General features: G+C 41.3%; 1 protein-coding gene across 2 annotated transcripts in view; it reads right to left on the bottom strand.

Moving 5' to 3' along the window:
- The window catches only part of DMXL1 (Dmx like 1), a 122,602-nt gene that overhangs the window by 19,245 nt on the left and 80,939 nt on the right, over positions 1 to 22,418 (bottom strand). For both annotated transcript variants that reach the window (XM_048503688.1, XM_048503687.1), the window contains 9 exons: positions 21,385 to 21,563; positions 19,575 to 19,702; positions 16,551 to 16,636; positions 16,049 to 16,250; positions 13,137 to 13,254; positions 9,080 to 9,139; positions 8,012 to 8,098; positions 2,092 to 2,213; positions 1,441 to 1,582 (listed from right to left, as the gene is read on the bottom strand). In XM_048503688.1, coding sequence (XP_048359645.1) covers positions 1,441 to 1,582; positions 2,092 to 2,213; positions 8,012 to 8,098; positions 9,080 to 9,139; positions 13,137 to 13,254; positions 16,049 to 16,250; positions 16,551 to 16,636; positions 19,575 to 19,702; positions 21,385 to 21,563 — 1,124 coding nt within the window. The remainder of the gene's footprint in view (positions 1 to 1,440; positions 1,583 to 2,091; positions 2,214 to 8,011; positions 8,099 to 9,079; positions 9,140 to 13,136; positions 13,255 to 16,048; positions 16,251 to 16,550; positions 16,637 to 19,574; positions 19,703 to 21,384; positions 21,564 to 22,418) is intronic.

Here is a 22,418-nt window from a genome sequence, read left to right as displayed (position 1 = left end):
ATTAAAGCATAATACAACCACTAATGCTACAGGCTTGCAGTTGGCAGTAATCGAAGGAGAGCAGTTTGGCCACAACTCAAACTCCACACAGGAGAAACAGGAGAAACTACACTGGGAAGACAGATTAGTCTGTGGGGGCAAAGGTATGGTCTTGAAGAAACAATGAGGCACTGAAAACTGAAAAAAAGATGGAAATGATAAAGTACAACTATATAGCCAAATGTCCATTTTTTCTTGTGCTTTCAAAAGCTTTATGACTTGCAGACATGCTGCAGAAGCAAATTCCCTTTACCCCCAATTGGAAAAGTTGCAGCTATTTTATTGCTGCATGTCACACAACTTTTAAAAGTCCCTGTAAATGTAGAGAATTTTGGACATGTAAGGAAAGTTGCTACCTTCTCCTCCTCCTAGTCCTGAATTTTTAAATTAAAAGACATTAAGCAGAGAAATAATCTCCTAGCAGAGAAAGAGAGTAGTAGGGAAAGCATGATAGTCTTGATTTCTTCTCTACAGGTCGTCACTCAGTAACAAGAACACCAAGACAATCCTAAAAACAAAAGGAGCCTATGAAAGTAGAAGGCCATGGCCAGAAAGCTACTGCAGATATAAAACTGTCAGATCCAAACCCCACTGGTCTCATGTTTCTTTAAAAGATTTAATAAGGAAACAAATGAGGTGTGAGAGACAATAAAGAAGGGACAAAATGAGTTGAACTATCAGTATACCATGAAGAAAGAAAGGCAAGCCAAATCATGGATTGTACCAGGCTTGAGCAGTTCTGACCACTGCATGACATGAAAAATCAATGTAAGAAGGCTTTGTCTTCTTCTCACAATCTGTTCTTAAGGGAAACAGTTTCAGTCATATCAAAGAAGACTGGTGAGAGAGAATGTCTCAACTCACCCTGGTTGCAGTCAGGCCACAAGGCCTGTAGTATATTTAAAGAATTATTCTGCAATGATGAAAACCTCAAGTCAAACCCACATTTAATCCATCTGGTTCAGATATGTACATGATGAATTAGATTCCAAGACCACGCCTAATCATCACTTATTGTACTAATATCACAACCACCAAGTATTTAGATACTCAGAGCACTTCATATACATTCTCAGTCTAACTTCCCAATAGTACAGTTTATGATAGTACACACGGGCACTGAGATAATGAAATAAGGAAATTCATTGAGTTCATAGCTGATCTATGATGTGAGCCAACAGCTTCTTGATTTCTTAACAAAAGACCAGTTAAAACTGTGAATTCATGCATGATTCAAAATGCTGAGAGTTGCTCAAGATATTTTGCATATCAAATACATTTGTCCGAGCAAGGTTACATAAAAGTTTAACACTAGGATTAATTTATTAACTGTAAAACAGAATTCAATATTAGTATTCATGGAATAATAAGAGGGGTATTATATAATTTTTAAAAACTTACCACAGCAGCCCCTCTTCCAGTCTGGGTACTACCAAGCCAAGGCATGTTGATTGGTGTGCCAGGATTGCTGTGAGTATATGGTGTTGTTCCCTGAATACTGGTCAGGTCATCACGAGTATGTATAACTAAGTAGTCATCCAATCTAGAAAGAAAAACGCTATAATGAGGACTGGTAGTACTTTATGAGCAGCAGGTATCACATCTTCTTTTCCAGTGAAAGGAACAGTGGTGTCTTATTCCATCTGCAAATCTGTCTCACTTAACAGGCATTGAAGTATTTAATGTTTTAAGCTCACATAAGATATGATGGGTTCTCAAAATTCAAATTATAAGGTTTTTGATGACTATTTAAGCAGACAGCAAGAAAAAGGCAGGCTAATCTTGTGAGAGTAAGCAAATGGCTGCCAAGGGCTCATGGTTTCCTCAGTCCACACAGGTTCACTGAAATACCAATATTGTGTGTATCAGGCATGGCAGAGTAAGCAGAAGGGAAGGAAGAAATGAGCTGAAAATAGACAACCATGTGACATAGTTAGATAGAAGAATAAGCAGGATATTCTGATGAACTAGCACTGTTCTGAAAATAAAGAGAATATAACTGCAATGTGCAAGAAGAGACACAGCCAAATGGTAGAAGTTAAAATATAGTACCCTTTAGCTTCTGTTTCTAAGTCATCATCGAGCCAAGTATAAATTTGTGTAGCTAGAATTCCAGATACATCTAGCTCTTGAATGTCATGACTGGAAGCTACAGCAATACAGTTTCTGTTGGCCTGAAACACAACAATTGTAAGAAAAAATAATCTATGAGAAAGTTTAATATTAAAAATATATTCAATTTCATTACTATCTCAAAACAAAATATTCATTTATACATGATCTATGAGAAAGTTTAATATTAAAAATATTACGGCCTCACAAAACCCCTGGCCCTGACATCATTCCTCCAGGGATGGTTAAAAGTTTTTCTGAATGAAGGTTCCCTTTACTAGACACTTTTTTCTGCAGTAAACAAGCTTCATTCCACCTGCCTGGACCAATGCAATTATTGTTCCCATCTTTAAAAAGGGTGACCCGTCCAATTCCAGCAATTATTGACCCATCAGCCTCCTGTCAACTATCGGAAAGCTATATGCAAAATCTTTACCACAAAGGCTTATTGCTTGGATTGTTGAGAAGAAGAAATTTGGACCTGAGCGAATTGGTTTCAGGAAAGGCCATTCCACCACAGAGCACTGTTTTGTACTCTAATCACCAAGTATGTTAAGACGGGCAGGTCCAACTTATATGCAGCTTTCCTTATCCTCAAGGCAGTCTGTAGAGAGCTGCTCTGGCAAAAACTGGAAACCCTTGGCCTAGAGCCCTGTTTGTTGCTACTAATTAGAGCTCTCTATAGCAACACTACATGCCAAATTAAATGTCCCCCATCAGGAATACTATCTCCTAAACTATTAATATCCAAAGGTATCAAACAGGGCAGTGTTCTTGCCCCTGTTCTTTTCAATCTCTTTCTGAATGACCTTGCCCCTGCTCTAAGAGCATCCAATGTTCATAGTCCAACCCTAAGGAATGAATCACGTACTGTTCTTTTATACACAGACGATGCACTCCTATTATCTAGATCTAGGACAGGTCTAAATCATCTACTAGCCAAATGTACCCAATATTTCTCCTTTAACATCTTGGAAATCAATCCTCAAAAGTCAAAGGTGGTTGTATTCTCTAACACCTTTAAAATCCTCCACTGGAGGCTGGATGGCAAGTTAGTCGAGCAGGTTAAAGTCTTTAAATATTTAGAGGTCGCCTTTGCCCACAAAGCCTCTTGGGTGAAACATAAGAAAGAGCCTGCTGGAACCCTTTTTTCCCCTCACAGGTAACTTGCTTCTCTTTTGCCATCATCTGTGTTCCTTCTCATATTCTTCATCAGTCAAGCTGGACTCCCATTTTCTAAAAAACATCTTTTTTCTGATAATTTCCTCAACCTCCCTTGTTAGCCATGGTGGCTTTCTTTTGGACTGGATGCTGCCTTTCCTAACCTGTGGAACACATTCTAGCTGAGCTTTTATTACTCTGTTTTTAAATAACCTTCAAGCATCTTGGACAGTTTTGACGCTTTTGATTTTCCCTTTCATCTTCCTGCGCACTATCCCCCTCATCTTTGAGAAATTTTTCCTTCTGAAGGCAAATGTAACTACACTAGTAGTGTACATGCTCGCACGCAGAGATACTGAATCTGACAGCATTGTGGTCGCTGTTCCCTATCGGTTCAACAACACTGACTTCCCGTACCAGTTCTTGGGTTCCACATAGAATTAGATCTAGGATAATCTCTCCCCTGGTTGGTTCTGATTAGAAAAATCTCCCTCTCTGTCTGCATCCCCACAAATACTGTATTCCGAACCGAAGTCACCTCAGCTCCTGTTGGGTTTCCCCCAGGGATCAGTTTAAAAGCTGTTCTGCCACCTTTTTAACGTTGAGTGCCAGCAGCCTGGTTCCATTTTGGTTAAGATGAAGCCTGTCCCTTTTGTACAGACCCGCCTTGTCCCAAAAGGTTCCCCAGTTCCTAACAAATCTGAAACCCTCTGCCTTACACCACCTTCTCATCCACACATTTAGACTCTGTATCTCTGCTTGCCTAGCTTGCCCTGCATGTGGAACAGGTAGCATTTCTGTGAATGCCACCTTGGGGGTTCAGGACTTCAATGCCACCTTGGGGGTTCTGGACCTAGCAGCCTAAATTTAGCCCCCAGAACCTCCCAGCTACATTTCCAAATGTCAATGGTGCCAATGTGGAGCACAACTGCTCATTCCACCCCAGCACTGTCTATCAGCCTAACTAGATGAAGTGTGACATCCGTAACCTTTGCACCAGCCAGGGAAGTCACCATGCTGTCATCATGCCTCTCACAAACCCAACTCTCTACATTTCTAATGATCGAATCGCTTACTACAAGGAGCCCCCCCCCATCTCCCCGAGGGGTATCCTTTGTGCGAGAGGATAGCTGATCACCAGCTGAGGAAGGGGTCCCATCTAAGGGAGCATCTTCCACCACCTCAGACTGGCACCCTTTGTCCCCCGGACCCTCATTCTCCATGACATCTGAAGAGATGTCACCCTGGGAGTGGGACCCGGCTGTTAGGTCCCTGAAAGTCTTGTCTGTCACCCTCTCTGAGCTTCTCCAGGTCTGCCACCTTGGCTTCAAGAGAACGCACACATTCCCTGAATGCCAGGAGCTCACTGCAGCGAGGGCACACTCACTCCTAGTGGTAGATAGTCGTACATGTTACACTCAGTGCAAAACACTAGAAAGCCCCCACCTCCCTTCTGGCTTCCTGACTTCATATCTAATTCTGTTTAGATATTCAAATATTACTTTTAATGAGTGCCTCCCCCTTGAGCTTTCTGTACCTTCTAGTATCCCTCAGGATAGGTCCTTATTCAGTGAAACAACTGTACGTGCCGTTAGGCGTGCGCCGCTGCTTCCAGAGACGGAGTCACACAGCTAATAGGAAGCCCCACCTCTTAGAAGCCTGAGGCAAGCACACAGCCAGAACAAAGAAAACTCCTGTTAAAACCCCCTGTTAAAAAGACAACTGTTATATGGGATCCTGTTGTGGATCAGTGATTGGGCTCCTTCTCTTGAAAAAATTCAATCTAGTTTTCTCCACCAAATATTTGGAGTTCCACGTTGCGTATCTTACGCAACTTTGTGTCTAAAAGCTGGCCACTATCCTCTGGTTACAAGAGCCTGGCTCTTCACTTTCAAGTTCCTGATCAGACTCTGTTTTTCCACCGATGCAAATAGCTATCGTTATTTGGCCCTCCCTGAGACCCAACACTCTGACTGGTGGCTCCACATTGAGAAAAACTGATCACTCTAGACCTTTCCTGGGATGCTTTGCTCATGTTAGCCCCCAACGAAATACTGCAAACTATTAAATCCCATCTCTTTAATCAAGAACTCCAACTCTTGGTTCATAGTCGGGGTTTCATACTCACCCATATACTTCAGTATTATCCCAACCAAAGTGCAAATGGCTTATTTAAAAGTTCTATACAATCCCAAACAAAGGTGTAACTCTTTCTCCTCAGCCTAACTGCAAGGGCGTTTTCGAGGATCCCTGTACAAACCTGGGTTTGCTCTTATTGCACCAATACTCCTGAGATGATGCTGCACATTTTATTTGACTGTCCTAAATATGCTGACTTTAGACCTGATTTTCATTGTATTATCCCTCCTTTGCTAAGGCATTCCACTCCTAATCTTTGGGCTTGTTTTCTGTTAAATAATAGATCATCCATGATACTGGTGACGGTTGCAGATTTTTTGGGAGAAGTTCTGATATGTTGATATGCTGTATTTCAGACCCCTGAACTGTTTCTTTGCTTTCAATTTTGTTTGTTTTTTATTAATGCCTATTAAAGGTTTTTATTAATGCCTATTATTACATGAAACCATGGAGTAAAACAGTAGTTCTATTAGAACCACATTCTTGATACTGCCTTTGAGGAATGAGCTGAGCCAGCACCAGACAAGTCTGCTCAGACCTGTCTTTGTCAGGCAGTACAGAAGGATACTATGATCTATGGTAGTAAAGACTGCTGAGAAATTCAGGACGATCAACAGGACATTCCCATGTTGGTCAACTGGTATAGATCATCTAACAGGGCAACTGAGGCACTTTATGGGCCATAGCTAACACAAGTAGAGAGAAATGTATCCAGATAACCAGTGTTATCCAGGAACATCTGGAATTCCTTCCTGAAAAAGAAAAGCCTGAGACAAACCTACAATTACTCAGATCAGCACTTCTGAAGGATTTTTTTCCCTTTTTCAATAAAGGTCTCATAACAGATGGCTTCAAGGCTGATGGCATTACAACTATTTCCAATGAACTGTCTATAATTGGCAACATTTGTGTCAAGTTACTTGTGATGAATTTTACCAACCATAAAAGACATAGATCCAAAGGGCAGACAACACTTCTCCAAGAATTTTGTCCATGCTAGCAGGCCCAATTAATTGAAAAGTATCCATGTGACGAAATGCATTTAGCCTGAATTCAGGTTACAGGGTGGACCCACCCCTTAAAGAGTTAAGCCCTGGCCAACCCTGATTGGCCAGAGAAAAACAAGCAGATGCTATAAATTCTGTCAGAGCCAGTGCTGAGGAGTTCTTGCTTTTTGAATTTTTGGCTCTGACTGAGCTTGTGTGCCTTCAGGTACTTTTGAGGCAGAGTGTAGAGAATCCGCAGAGTTCTCTCACTGCTGTGGGATTTAGGAATAGCTAGAGGCTATTCAATCACCTTAAACCCTGAGTCTTGGAGGCGTGTGTCCGCCCTCAGGTCTTTTCTTTTTGTTTTATTTTTGAGGGAAACCTCTTAACAATCTGTGAGCCTGTCCTCCAACATAGTGAACATCAGTCTTGGGAGGCCCAGCTCCTGTGGCAGAGAAGCCAGATTTTGGGAGTGTGGGAGAGGGAGGCTGTTATGCCTGAATCCCACTGGGCGTAGGCTGAGTGGTTTTATTTTTGGGAGGAGGAACAGCGGACTGAGTTTTTATTTTGAAGAGGGAGTGTAAAACCTCCAGTAAAACATCTTGAGAAACATCTTTTTCCTAAAGTAACATCTTAAGTGAAGTACAGTGCCTGCAACCATTAAGTGTTAAAACAAACTTTATTTGTAACCGTTAAGCTTAAGCGAACTCTCTGCAACCAATATGCTTATTTCCTCTCCAGTTGATCTGAGAAGCCTCTGTTTAAGCCAGCAATAAAAGTTTTAAGTTTTGTGTTCAACTTTAAACCTCTCCAGTCTTTATTATTATTTTTGTCTGTGTGTCTCTGTGTTCCCCAGTCAAGGTGGTGTCCGTTTAGAATCATTTTTGTGGGCTAAGAAAAAAACATAAATTTATATTTTGGTGGCAGCAAAAAAAGCAGAACATATAAGCGCCTTCTTCCACAATCCACATGAACCTGTCAAAGTGGAACCTTGGGAACATTCCTGCTAGAAAACCACAGTGAACTGTTGAGAATTCCTTTATTTTCTCTCAGGGACCCAGTAGGCCTATCTGTAACCATCATATCAAAACCTAATTCTCACTGGGTTGGGACTAGTATCATAAGTAAGGGTTCAGGGGATGAGATCACATTATGTTACACTAGCAATGAAGCCTGTTGTACAAAAAAATACAATGGGCTCTAGAAAACTAATCTTCTTAGGGCAAGAGATCTGGACAGGGCATATCCACAGAAAATGGCACCAGAGTGCCAGTGAAGATGGGAGATGGTAATTAATCAGTGCCTTATTCACTGAAATGATACATTGCTATGGTTACATCTTCAAGACTCTTGAAGATGGTGGAGACTACTGTGTTTTAAGGCTTACAAAAGCAAAAAAGAACCTTCAGTGCAAGAGCAGAAATTGAAGACTTCTGCTTTCTAGGATCCAACCATTTTTTTCAAAAAATCTGAGACTGCAGCTATGATAGCAATTCTCTCTTTTTAGCAGCCTATCATAACACCATTTCAAAATATTCAATGAACTGTAAAAAGAAAAGGTGGCCTATACTTGCCTTATTGACAGCAAAAGCAGTAATAATGTCAGATTCCTTATGGATGATTCTTGCTTTACTTCCTGAATAACACATATCATACTCCATCTGCATTTTTTAAAAAGACATCGAAATATTCTCATTTTGTAAAGCATCACTGTAACTTCCAACGCTCTCAGATAATCTAGCAGAAAATAGTACTAATAATTATACTATGTACCTTAGATTAATTTGTCAAATTATTATTACATTTAATTCCTTGTTTGAAAAAATGAGAAATTTTTGAAAACACAAAATGTAAACATGCCAACCTATTAAAATGCTTATGAAATATATAAAATATCCAAGCTTAACCAGAAACAAGTCACTAATATGGAATCAGATTATAAAAACCTACTATCCAAGGAAGTCTGCAGAAGGGTCATTTTGTGGATTTCCTCTGTTCACAGCAGATTATGCCAACTTCCTGTGCCATTCAAAAGTTGTACTAACTCTCAAAAATGGCTGCTAGGCTGGTAGAGGAAGCAGGTAGCAAAAATGCCTGCTTTATTTGGTCTATTTTTAGCTCTTCAAGAACTAAATTAGTGCTTTCATCCTTAAGCCACTGCATTCTACTTTAGATGATTCTTCTTGTTGGATATTTTCTACTCATTGTTTTGATCATATCATTCCAAACCATTCCTTCTGACAATTTCCTTACCAACTTCTTCCACATCTTTACTTAAAAATGATGAGTACTTTAAAATATTCTGTGGTGATGCTACACTACAACAATCATTTCTGTTATGTTTATCGCATCTTGTTTTTAATGGTTTCTAGTGTTATTTTTAATAGCTTGTTATTGTGGTGGTTCTAACTGCAGGCCCCCACCAAATGGTCTCTGAAGAGGTGGCATAGAAACGTCTTGAATTAATTTCTTTCTACATGTATCAATTTTTGAGCTAAGCTAAAATGTATATGTTCTATTTCCTCCCTAGATATATTTGTCCTCACAGTTCCCAGTCAAGTAAATACTCTTATATCTTATATTATATGCATGCAAGAAACATATTTTTTACATTTAACAGTTTCTGCTACTACTATATATACCTTATTTCCATGTTCTTCAACTGGGGTACTTTTGATAGGTTCATTTTGCTCTTCTAATGACTACACCAAAAAGAATAATCACATGACAATAGACAGTATGAGCCATAACACGAAATATGGACAGCAATGTAAACAATTTATGAAAAAGTATTAACATTTCACTTAGTGTAATGAAGTACAAAGCCACAATAATAGACAATATTTCAAACAATGATATTTCTTCTCAATATTTTCCTTTAAAAACAACTGTGATGGGCAAATGCTTTCGTTCACATATTACAAATACTAAAGAAATCTGACAAAATAACCTAGTTTTTGTTCTGCCTATTGTGCTGAGGTCTATTCTTTACAGCATTCAGAAGCATGTAAAAATACCCTTAGACAGTGCAGACAATAAAGGCTGAATTCTCCATTTCAGGAAGACAGAAAGTACGTACTTGTAATCATCATTTTTATACTAAACAGATTTATTGAATGGTGTCTACATTATATGCTCACACAATATTGGACCCTGGTTATCTGGCTTACAAATGTTTTAAACAAATAAAACAGCCAAGAATATATCATGAAAATAACATGTACACCCTGGTTAGTGGTATTGTGCTATTCATTATCAGATGCCAACTATCAATCTGGTAATGATTTTTAATAAAGTGAGAAGACTATGATGACTGAAATGCAGAATGTGATCAGTTAAATAGCTTTGCTTCTTCAGTACAACAACTGATGCTAATCATCAGTACATTAGGACATTGATATGTCCTATCAATGTTATGGCCTGGATATGGATTCTACTATACTAATTGTAGAACTTATATCCCACCTTTCTTCCACTGAATGTAAGGCACCATTCATGAGGCTCCAATACGCTTAATTAGACACAGGCCTGTCCAGTATAGTGAAATTAAAGCTACACTGTGCAGCAGATCAGCTCCCTGGGACCAATGAAGCGCAACGAAACTTATAGGTAACTAGCGGGGCCTGGCCACGCGTTGCTGTGGCAATTGTCCTTCTCATCACAGTCTGCAACCCACACAGATGTCCATCAGGTCCAATAATCCGCAGCATAGCCTTTTGGGGTGGTCAAATGGAATCCCTCTTTCCCTTTTCAATTCACATTTTTATATGGTAGTGTCTTGTTTTTTTAGTATAATGTAACCCTTTCCATTCCACAACGGAACTGTCCAGAGTGCAAATCCCGCTGTCCATGAGGCTGGTTGACACGCACAGTCCTGGGCAGAGTTGAGGCGGTGACACTGGGGCAAGGAGGCTATCCCAGTCAGGCAGCAGAGGCAGGGTGGTGAGGCGCTCAGATCAAGGCCAGCTCCCTGGGTTCTTAAAGGGCCATGTGCAAAAGAAGCTGGAGCCGGTGAGTGTTATTCACCTCCACCCGTCAGGATTTTCTTAGAAGAAAAAGGCAAACTCCAGCTTGCTTTTAGTAAAAGAGAGCTGTGGTGAATATGGATGAGGAAGTGGTAAGTGGTGGTTGGATGTGAGAGAGGGCAGAGTGAGGTGTGTGAGGATGTGCTGGATGTGTATTGTGTGGTAGCAGTGGGTGAGGCACAGAGAGTGAAAGTTACCTGCGTGTGAAAGGGGGGAACCCCACCTGACGTCTCACATGGCAAAGTGTGTATGTGTTTCACTTCCACTCGTATTAGCTAACAGTATTACCTGTTTACTGTTTTCACTGCTCATCTCTGCCCCTCTGCACGAACATGCTAAGCCCTCATACCAAGCCCTCAGGCCACAGACATGATGCATGAACATTCTAAAGGTGACAGTTAAATACGGCCAGCTTCATGGCCTGGTGTGCCAGGAAAAAGACGTTTTACCTGGCTCAGGTATGGACTTTCGGCGATTTGAAGGTCCGATTACCTGCCCAGAACAGGAAGGAACATCATGTGAAAATTTGGGGACGATCTGTCCAGCCGTTTCGGCGTTACGGCGTGACTAACAAAGTCACTGTTAGCTTTTTTTATATATAGATGATACCACACAAACCTTTACTTAATTTTTATACAGACCTTAATTATTTTTGATAGAATGTGTTCTGCAGAATATTTTTGTTATATAAACTCCTGTTACTTGAACTATATGTATACTTGGGTGAATCCAAAAAACACATATATTTACATGAAGTTCGGTTAATGGAGTGTGTAATCCTGGGTCAAAGCTAGCTGTTTAGAGACAACCAAACCTGTTTTTTTTTCTAATGCATAATTTCTAATTACTCATGTTACATTAAAAAAAAACAGGAAAAGTAGAGGTGCAAGAAAAATGGAAGAAGATAAATAGAACATGAAAAAAGGCAACCTAACCAATAAAACAGTAAGGAATGGAATGTTGCAACAATGAACTCTACACCAACTAGGGATTTGGTGGGAGACATTCCATCCCCTCTCCCGCCTTCCTCCAACCCAGGTGCATGTCCCACCAGCCCATCTCTGCTGGCAGAGCAGTGGTGCCTTGTCACTCGCTGCTCCGCAGGCCTCCAAAAACCCTCCCACTTCCCTTCCACCTCACCCCGTCCCACAGAGTACTGTGCCTTGCTGCTCACTGTTCCCCAGGCCGCGGAAGGCCTTGTGCGTTTCACCCCAACAGGGCACCTATGGGCCATGGAGCAGTGCCACCTCACTGCCAGCTGCTTGCAGGGTCCACAGAACACTGCTTCCAGAATGCAGAGCAGTAGTGCCTGGTTGCCCACTGCTCCCTGGGCTGCCCACCACCCTCCTGCTCCAACAGCCCGCTCCCAGCCCTCAGAGCACTGACACATGGGTGCCCGTTGCTTCCAGGGCCTGCAGAAGGCCTCCTGCCTCCCCCACCCCAACAGCCTGCCTTGGAGCAGCAGCACAGTGCTCCCAGGGCCTGTAGAAGCCCTTCTACCCACATAATCCTACCCCAAGCATCCCCATTCCTCTCTCACCTCACCCCAGACCTCATCTTTCCACCCTGCCCCACTCCAATGCTCCCCCAACCTCAAACCATACCTTACAACCCTCCCCACACTCAAAACCAAACTTTGTAATCATCCCCCTCCACAAGACTCCCCATTCCATCTTTACCTCTTCTCATTCTACCCCCCCTGCCCCAACAACACCTTACAATCCTCCCTTCACACCTTCTAACCCTCTCTCACCACAAGACCTCCCATTCTATCTTCCCCCACTCCAAGTGTCCTCATTCCACCCACCTCCACCCTAAGCCTCACTTTGGCACCCTCCTCCAGCCCACACCTTACCTTTCCACCCTCCCCTACCCAAGTCACACCTTCCAACCCACTCCACACCCATGCCACACCTTCCCACCCTCCTCGCATCCCAAGCCTCCCCATTCCACCTCCCCTCATACTGGGTCTCAACTTGGCACCCTCTCCCCATCCCTGCAATGGGCTTTGCTGTTAGTTACAAGTAAAAGGTAAAATCTGACTGTGTAATGGCAACAATGTGTTCCACACTGAATCAAAGAGACAGACAATTAGAACACTACGAAGAGCCAGAAATAACAATTGTAACTTGGTGATTGCCATCGAATTGCTGTGTATTTGTGTGTGTGCATGTGTTTGGGGAACAGAACTTAAGTGCATTACTGATCTGCAATCTCCATGAATACATAAAGGTATTAATGGATGTCATCAGTAGATCTGTAGCTTGTTTAATTGTCAGATACAAACTTAAAGGTAAAGAAGGAATGATCCATTATTTCTAATTTAACGGATTTTAGTATTATATTGTCTGTTATTGATTTTAATTAATTGTATGTGTGAATGTTGTACACCGCCCAGAGCCCCTAGGGGATGGGGAAGTTTATAAATTGAAAGAATAAATAAATAAATAAATAATATCCCTGTATCCTTACTCTCTTATACTCATTTGCAGTACCAGAATGCACGCAAAGATTCCTACACATTCACTGACAAAGTGATTGGCAACTGTGATAATGGGATGAGACAATAATTTTAGAAAGATGAAAAGGCATAAAGATCAAATGTTTTGTTAAGCATTGGTTCAACTGATGACATAATTAATGGTAGGTAATTTTACAGGGAAGTATTACATACTTCATTTAAGCGTCTTTTCTTTGTAAATATATTTCTGATGAAGGTTTCCTGGACGATTTCTTGTTTAATGAGATATTGCCACAGCCTTTTCACACACAGAGAACTGTGACTTGTAGACCTGTAAGAGGAAGATAAACATCTAAGCAATTCTAGAACAAAATAAGAACTACAAATTTAAAACAGAAAGAGGAAGATATGAAGAGTAATGTAGTATCACTACTCCACATAATAAATGTTGTATGGGCTACATCTGATGATAAATTACACATATAAAATGAAAACAACATGCACGTAATTTGGGACAGTTTAGTTTGGAGAGGAGACATCTGAGGGGGGATAGGATTGAAGTCTATAAAATTATGGATGGGATAGAAAATGTTGACAGAGAAATTTTTCTCTCTTTCTCACAATACTAGAACCGGGGGGAATCCATTGAAAATGCTGGGGGGAAGAATTAGGACTAATAAAAGGAAAAACTTCTTCACGCAACGTGTGATTGGTGTTTGGAATATGCTGCCACAGGAGGTAGTGATGGCCACTAACCTGGATAGCTTTAAAAGGGGCTTGGACAGATTTATGGAGAAGTCGATCTCTGGCTACCAATCTTGATCCTTCTTGATCTTAGGTTGCAAATGCCTTAGCAGACCAGGTGCTCGAGAACAGCAGCAGCAGAAGGCCATTGCTTTCACCTCCTGCATGTGAGCTCCCAAAGGTACCTGGTGGGCCACTGCGAGTAGCAGAGTGCTGGACTAGATGGACTCTGGTCTGATCTAGCAGGCTCTTTCTTATGTTCTTATGTTCTTAATTTGCAGATATTTTAGAAAGTCTCACTGTACTTGTAAAAAATGACCTTTCTTTGTGCATTTAGTGTTGCAGTTGCCTGTAACTGTTTGTTCGTTGAGTAGTCCTCTGTGCAGGCACACATGGGACTGCACTTGCGCAGGCCAGCCGTGAGACTTTTAGATAGCTTTTTTGGAGTGTCAGCTGAACAGAGTGCCCCCCACCCCCAATCAAGCGCCTGGCTAATGGATTTTCCTACCCAGCATCACAGGATCAAGGGGAGGGGCACAATCTCTCTGTCCAGTTTTCCCTTTGCTGCTGCGAGGAGCCAACCATTTATGCTAGATGATAGCCTACAGGGGGGAAGGGAGAAGGGATGTGTGCCTGCCCATAGGACCACTTGATGAACAAACAGTTGCAGGTAAGTGAAACGCTTCCCCCCCCCCATCTTTATTGCCTCTGTGTAGTCCCACATGGGAGAATGGCAAATTTATCTGCTGTGGAGGTGGGTGTGGAGCTGACAGTGAAAACACAGATTGCAAAACAGCTTTACCCACAGCCATCAGAGTAGAGCACTGGAACCCCTTTTTGGGAGAGAGAGCATTACACTCATCCAGGGCATGCATAGCTCTGTCTGAAAGTGAGTGGGGGTCCTTAAACACTGGAGGACCATGTTCTGGAATAAGTGAAACCAGGACACCACTTTAGGCAAGTGCTCAAGATTAGGTTGCAGAACCACTGGAAAATACAGAAGAAGACTGTCACATGTCTTAAATCACTGCCTTTGAGAGTACAGGCCATGGCCTCCAGGAAGACTGTTGTATATGACAACAATGTTAAAGGGCATGAAGACACAGAGTCCAAAGGAGAATGGGTTAGCCATTGCTTGAGGCTCCACTGAGGAACTGAGGGTCTGACAGGAGGAACCTTGGTATTAAGCCTTCCATAACCTTTTAGAAGAAAACCATGAATGGAAACCCACCCCATCACGAAACACAGAGATTGCAGCCAAGTGAACCATAGTAGAAGAGTTAACCAGCTCAGAGCTCTTCAAGGAACGGAGGTTAAAAAAAACCCTGGTCAATGGGACAGGGGTAGCCTCCAGCCCTTAGGGTACTGCCCAAGTGACAAACCTAGATCATCGAGCTGAATAAGATTTTCTAGTAGGGGGTTTCCTTGAGGCAACCCAAACTGCTACAAGGTCGTCCATCTAGGTGGACATGGTGTGATGAGTCAGGCTGTTATGTGAAAAGAAGAAATGTCATGATGGCAAATATGCTTGACACTCAAAAAGTCAGGTTTTGGAGAAAGAAGCATCTGCCTCCCCTGGACAAGATTCACAAGGGACTAAAGCAGAGCCTCCTCATCAGAAAAGGCAGTCAGTATAAGAGAGGCCTGGTCTAGAGGTGGAAAGAACTGCAGCAGTGCCCGACCAACTAATCTAAAAAAACATCCACAGTAGGCAATTGTCACTTAAGCAGACAAACCTACGGCCTAGGAATTCAGAATAATGGTGGACATGTGTCGAAAACCGACCACACACAGTTTGTGCCACTGCTCACTCATGATAATAGGAACATGGAAGCAGGACAGTTGTCCTAAGCAATCTAAAAAAAATGTTACCACAAATGCAGTACTGTCCCTCTTTGAGTAGCCTCACTGCCCTGCTTCTTCTCAGTGTGTTAAGTGCATCAGAAATTATGGCACCCTGGATGTCTATGCATGCACAACTCAGTCAATTGTTTATTGTTTAACTTTACATTGCTATTTGTTACACAGAGTGTTTCTTATTAGTGTTCAACTAGTGTTCCTATCCCTGGCTTTCTTGGTTTGCTGCAGTCCTGGCCCTGACACTGATGAGGTCACAATTTCCTAGCTCTTCTTCCCCTGTCCCTTGGCTCAAATGTAAAAGTGACTGCCCATCATGTGTTTGTAGCACAATGAGTTCCATGATGTCACACCAGAACATAAAAGGTGGGTCCCAAATCTGGAAGGGTTGAAGACCACTAGATTAAGGTGACTGAACCACCCAAACCCAAAAGTATGCGTTTAAAAAGCAGATTTCACACACATTACTAAAGAACATGAATGACATATAGTTACAATACACTCCAATCACTGTATATATTTACTTGAAAGGGGTGTTTGTAGGTTCTAGCAGTGCTTTGTGACGGAGCAGTGCAGGACCTGAAGAAGATGCATCTTCTGAATTATGAACAGAAATGAAATTTTCCGGTGGGCCACCATGCATTTCAAGTCGTCTGAGAAGAACTTGTTCCCAGCGCTGGAGTACCTTTAGAACTGAGTGACACAGTGGAGAGCTAACTGGAAGATCTGAAAATAGGCAAAAACAATTTTTCTTAACAGCTATACTCATATTTACTCATACCTTATATTGAAAATATACAAAACGTAGTCAGAAACTAAGCTACAAGTCTTCCACAAATTAAGAATCATTAATAAGCCTAATAGTTATACTTTTAATTTTTTAAAGTATTACCATAAACAAAGTATGTACCATAAGTAAAGCATATACAAGTAAACAAATCAGAAGAATCTGTAAATTTTATAAATAACTAACTTTAGATTGTGGAGTTCTACAAAAGACAACTGATTACAAAGACAGACTATTACCTGAAAGATCATGCCCAGCCAAAGGATAGAAAATCTTCAAATTATGAAGAACCAGCTGAACCATGGACAGTCTCATCAATGACCAACTAAATGAAATAAATATTTATTGAAATTTTTGATGATATTCAAAAAGTTGGAGTCTCAAAAATGTCTTTTCTGCCATAGTTCAGTATTTTTTCGAAGGCTTTCACGGCCGGATTCAACTGGTTCTGGTGGGTTTTCCGGGCTGTGTGGCCGTGGTCTGGTGGATTTTGTTCCTAACATTTCGCCTGTATCTGTGGCTGGCATCATTAGAGGTGTATCACAGAGAAAAGTCTGTTTCACACTGTGTCTAAGTGAGAAGGGAAAGTTTAGTGGGGTATATTATCCATGGGTGGACAATATACCCCACTAAACTTTCCCTTCTCACTTAGACACATTGTGAAACAGACTTTTCTCTGTGATACACCTCTGAAGATGCCAGCCACAGATGCAGGCAAAACGTTAGGAACAAAATCCACCAGACCACAGCCACTCAGCCCAGAAAACCCACCAGAACCAGTTCAATATTTGTTTTTTAGAGTCAAAAGTGTTATGTATGATAATCAATATTTGCTTTTTATAGTCAAATGTTCCCTTATATCCGTGGTGGCGAATCTTTGGCACTCCAGATGTTATTGGCCATGCTGGCAGGGGCTGATGGGAATTGTAGTCCATAACATCTGGAGTGCCAAAGGTTCGCCTCCACTGCCTTATATTATAGTGTAACATATGCTGCTTGTACTTGACAATGAATAAGACACTGGCCAAAATCATTCCCTTGATTCAAAATTTTAGCCACTAAAATCCTGACCATAGTACTTTTCTCCAAGTACTCAAAATAATCAACAGGGCTTCTATAAACATTATTGAATGTACATAAAGTCAGAATATTAACATACTAAACTGGAATTTGAAAGACAGAGGCAAGTCAAAGCCATCCTTGGATGTATTCATGCCCTTAAATTTGAACAATAGCTCATTTCACATACTTTTGGCCAAGCTTATTGTCATAGTCTAATCATTTCATCATTAATTAGAATTTTTTTTCACATGTCCTTATGTGGAAGTAGGGGTGGGTAGTGTGGTGGCCAAGTTTGCAGATGATACCAAATTATGTAGGAATTGAGTAAGAATACAAAGGATTGCGAAAATGCTCCAAGCGGACCTTGATAAATTAGGTGAGTGGGCTCCAGAAATGGCAAATGCAAGTTCAATGTGGCGAGAAATGTAAAGAGTGATGCGCGTGAGGGCAAAAAAATCCAAACTTCACATACTGCAGCTACAGGGGTCAGTGCTATCAGTCACAAAAGACCAGGACTGAGTTTAAGGCGTCTTAGTTGATAGTTCCATGGGAATGTCAACTCAATGCATGGCGGTGATTGAAAGAATGCAAGCTCTATGCTGGGAGATAATTAGGAAAGGAGGTGAGAATAAAACTGCAAGATTGTCTTGCCCGTATAGAAAGCAGTGGTGCTGACCGCATGCCGGAGTACTGTGTTCAGTTCTGGTCGCCACATCCTCCCAAAGGATATCGAAGAGATAGAAAAGAAGTGCAGAAGAAGGGCAGCGAGGGATGATTCGAAGGATTGGAGCACCTTCCTTATGAGGAGAGCTGCAGCGTTTGGGACTCTTTAGTTTGGAGAGGAGAGGCGTCTGAGGGGATATGATTGAAGTCTATAAAATTATGCATGGGGTAGAAAAAAATGTTGACAGGAGAAATTTTTTCTCTCTTTCTCCCTGTACTAGAACCAGGGGGGCATTCATTGATGAAATGCTGGGGGGAAGAATTAGGACTAATAAAGGAAACACTTCTTCCGCATAGCGATAATGTGATTGGTGTTTGGAATATGCTGCCACAGGAGGTGGTGATGGCCACTAACCTGGATAGCTTTAAAGGGCTTGGACAAATTTTATGGAGGAGAAGTCAATCTATGGCTTCTTCCACCAATCTGTGATCCTCCTTGCCAGTCTCAGATTTGTACAATGCCTTAGCAGACCAGGTGCTCAGGAGCAGCAGCAGCAGAAGGCCATTGCTTTCACATCCTGCATGTGAGCTCCCAAAGGCACCTGGTGGGCCACTGCGAGTAGCAGAATGCTGGACTAGATGGACTCTGGTCTGATCCAGCAGGCTAGTTCTTATGTTCTTATGTTCTTATCTTTTCTGTGATCATAAAATTCTTCCTTGAGGCAAATCACTCTATCTTATTAAATACTACATATTGGCAAACAGACAAGTAGAACTAACTTGAAGAATGATTAACATTTCCAAAATTTACTGAAACTGTTACTGAAAACTATAATTTTATTGTAGAATTCTTTCATAATTTAAGAACATTTTTATACATGGTTCTGTAGAATTTCACTATAACCATATAACTACTATAAATACTATGTGACACTCATGGAGAATAGGAGTTGCTGCTTACTCAAATCTATCAGATATTAAAGCTGCTTGCCCTGTCCCCTAATCAAAAGGAACCAGAGGGAATGCCACTGTGACTGCTTGCCCGGTAGGATCTTCACCCCCTCCAGTCCTATGCAACAGGCAGCCACCTCACACCACTCAGGCAGAGCTTGTTTCTGATAACTTGAGACATGCTGAGAGGTACGGAGGCATCTGATGATAACATCAGCAGGCAACACGAACTGTCAGATACTCTGGAATGGCTAAAGACAGGAGTGGGGTGAACTAATACAGTGGCCGAGGAGGAACTTCCTGCTGGGTGGTGCTGATTAGCTGACCATTCAGGATAATCAAATGCCAGGTAACAAAGCTTTAACTGTATAATTGTGCCTCTCAAGTATGTCTTCTGAAAGTCAGGAGATCCTCCAACAGAACCTGATAGTGTTAAGAACTAGTATCAAACTGAGGGAGACTCAACACATGCACTGTATGCACATGTAGGTGTGTGGTGTAAGGTAACATGAAATTTTCTCCTTTCTTAGATGTTTCTTGTTTTACTGGTGGAAAACTATACATACAGAAAAATAAAGTTTAATTACCTATATGAATTTGAATCTGAGTGCTCTTGAGGCTTCAAGTGTTCATCATCACCACCTTCATCATCACTATTTTCTGGACTTTCCTCAGAATCATATTCAACTTTCATTTGTGATGATGGGAAAAATGGCTGAACAGAGATTAAGTGAGCACTAAATGTCAGATATAACAAAAACTATGCCACAATTTAGTTGAAATAAAAAGAAAAATATGTACAGGAATTTGTTGCATAATAATTCATTTTTAACACTTTTTAGCCTTAGAAAGGAAGGTGGGAATGAATGTCATCCCTTCCCCACAGCCTTGAATTTATGTTTTGTATGTCTTACATGCCTATACTTTCAGTTATTTGACACCTTCCCCAGATAAGCCCTTCTTGATATATTTCTTTTGTATGTAAACCAAGGACGTAGGTGGGGGGGGGGGTTCTTGGGTTCAACCCCCCATTACATATCCGAAACTCTGCCTCCCGTTTGTGGGTTTTTTGTATTTTTTTGTGTTTTTTTGATGTTTTAGTGTTTTTGGCCTGCAGGGGGCGCAGTTCTTAGGCTAGCAGCACCAAAATTTCAGGGATTTGTTGGGAGACTGTCCTGATAATACCACCCAAGTTTGGTGAGATTTGGTTCAGGGGGTCCAAAGTTATGGACTCCCAAATGGGGTGCCCCATTCCCCATTGTTTCCAATGGAAGCTAATAGAAGATGGGGGCTACACCTTTGAGGGTCCATAACTTTGGACCCCCTGAACCAAACTTCACCAAATCTGGATAGTACCATCAGGAGAGTCTCCTAAAAATACCCTGAAAGTTTGGTGCTGCTAGCTTAACAATTGCACCCCTGACTGCAGGCACCCCCCCAGATTTCCCCAGATTCTCCTTTTAAATCCACCCCCTTTCGGCATGGATTTAAAGGGAGAATTTGAGTTCCCTAGTTTAAACATTAAAAGTGATGCTGTTTCAGGGTAGGGGATAATCCACCCCAAAACAGCATAATTTTCAATGTTGTTTTAACTGGGAACCCCAGATTCTCCCTTTAAGGTGGATTTAAAAGGAGAATCTAGGCTCCCTAGTTTAAACACCATTGAAACTGAGGCTGTTTGGAGGTGGATTCCAGCATCACAGCGGCCGCCCATGGGGGCCCCCCCACAAAACTCAGATTTTGCACCGGGCTCCATTTTCCCTAGCTGCACCTCTGCCCGGAGGAGAGGGTAGAAAGGACTGCCGGCTGCGAGCCCAGCTGGTGGGGGCAGGGTGGGGGGGCAGGGGAGTTTGCCATCCCTCGCCTTGGAGTGCTGCTTTTATAAGCACTGAGGCTGGGGGCAGGGCTTGGGGAGGCATGGCCACAACCCTGAGGTGGGCGTGGCCCCGCCCCTGAAACCCCCCATAAAAAATCTATACCTACATCACTGATGTAAACTTTTCTTCATATAAAGTTATCTATAATATATTCTTCTGTTGTGATGATTTTTGCATCATTGCTTTGTTCATTTTCCTTCAAAGATAAACAATTCATTTGCACATCTTTGAAAGAAAGGGAAAGCAAAACTCTTTGCTTAGGGGAAATACTTCAAGAGCAGGCTGCCAACTCTGAGTTAGGAAATTCCTAAAGTTTTGGGGTGGAGCCTAGGAAGGACAAGTTTTAGGAAAGGACCTCAATGTGGTATAATGCTACAGAATCCAACCTCCTAAGCAACCATTTTTCTCCAGGAGAATGATCTTGGTAATCTGGATATCAGTTTTAATTTTGTATAATTCCAGGAGATCTCCAGGTCCTATTGGGCAACACTTTTTGATTACGAGCCAAAAAAAAAATTACCTTTGCTATGAAATAGTCCCAGATACTAAGTTCAGGGGGGATAAACTTCTCTCTGTAATTTGAAGAGTCTTGCTCTACTAAGCCTAAAGAAGTAGGATGTAAAATTTCTTTTGGAGATGATTTTGATGACAGCCTAAACCGTTTATGCTGTTTCTCACCATCATCTATAAGAGGACAAGCTACAGAGATAAAAAAAAATACACATTTACCGTCAAATTTGAAAACACTTTCAAGATATAGCCTTCAGTTTAACAAGATTTCCTGTAACATTACAAGCATCAGACAGGAACACAATATTTAAGCTCTCTCATATCCAGTCTTTATTAAACTAAACGTTAGAAGTTTTTCCAAAGTCTACTCTTTAACTTCCAGATCAATCCCTATCCCTCCATGAAAACATTACAAATACCTTATAATATTTATTTTTTTACAAAACCTGAGGACAACAGTATTTGGCTTTGGTCTCACAGGTTGCTGCTATGCAGAACAGGCAAACAAAATGGCACAGGCGCACAAATCTTGCTGTCCCACTTTTCCAAATCCGGGGCATAGATTATTTCTGTATTTTAACATTTATTATTTCATAATCTTTTGTCAACCTGTAATGTTCTTGTTAAAATAAAACTGTAAAATGGTTCGTAAATGCTACTTACCTTCTTTAAAAGATAGACATAACTTGTAATACAGTTGTGTACAATTTGCTTTATTTTTAGTCTGCATAACAAGCATGCACATGCATTGCTGAATAACAGAATATTAGTTTTAGCTCAAAAAAACTTATGCTGAAATGAAGGCAAAAATATTAAGCTAATAAAATGCTACATGATACAGAGATTTTAAAATATGGATCATTTGACTATCTCCTGTATCCTCAGTATATCATCTAAGCTGTAGTTAAATCTCATTTCTTTTATTTGGGTTCTGCTATTTGGATAGCCAACCATCTACTCCATATGAAATTACCAATCAATCCCAGAGATATTACATGGAACCCCCACTAATGCAGGGAATTTATTTCTTAATGATTGAGGGTT

Source organism: Sphaerodactylus townsendi, linkage group LG07 (genome assembly GCF_021028975.2).
Source record: "Sphaerodactylus townsendi isolate TG3544 linkage group LG07, MPM_Stown_v2.3, whole genome shotgun sequence".
In the NCBI taxonomy this organism is placed as follows: Eukaryota; Metazoa; Chordata; class Lepidosauria; order Squamata; family Sphaerodactylidae; genus Sphaerodactylus; species Sphaerodactylus townsendi.
This window is presented reverse-complemented; position numbering and strand designations above follow the sequence as displayed.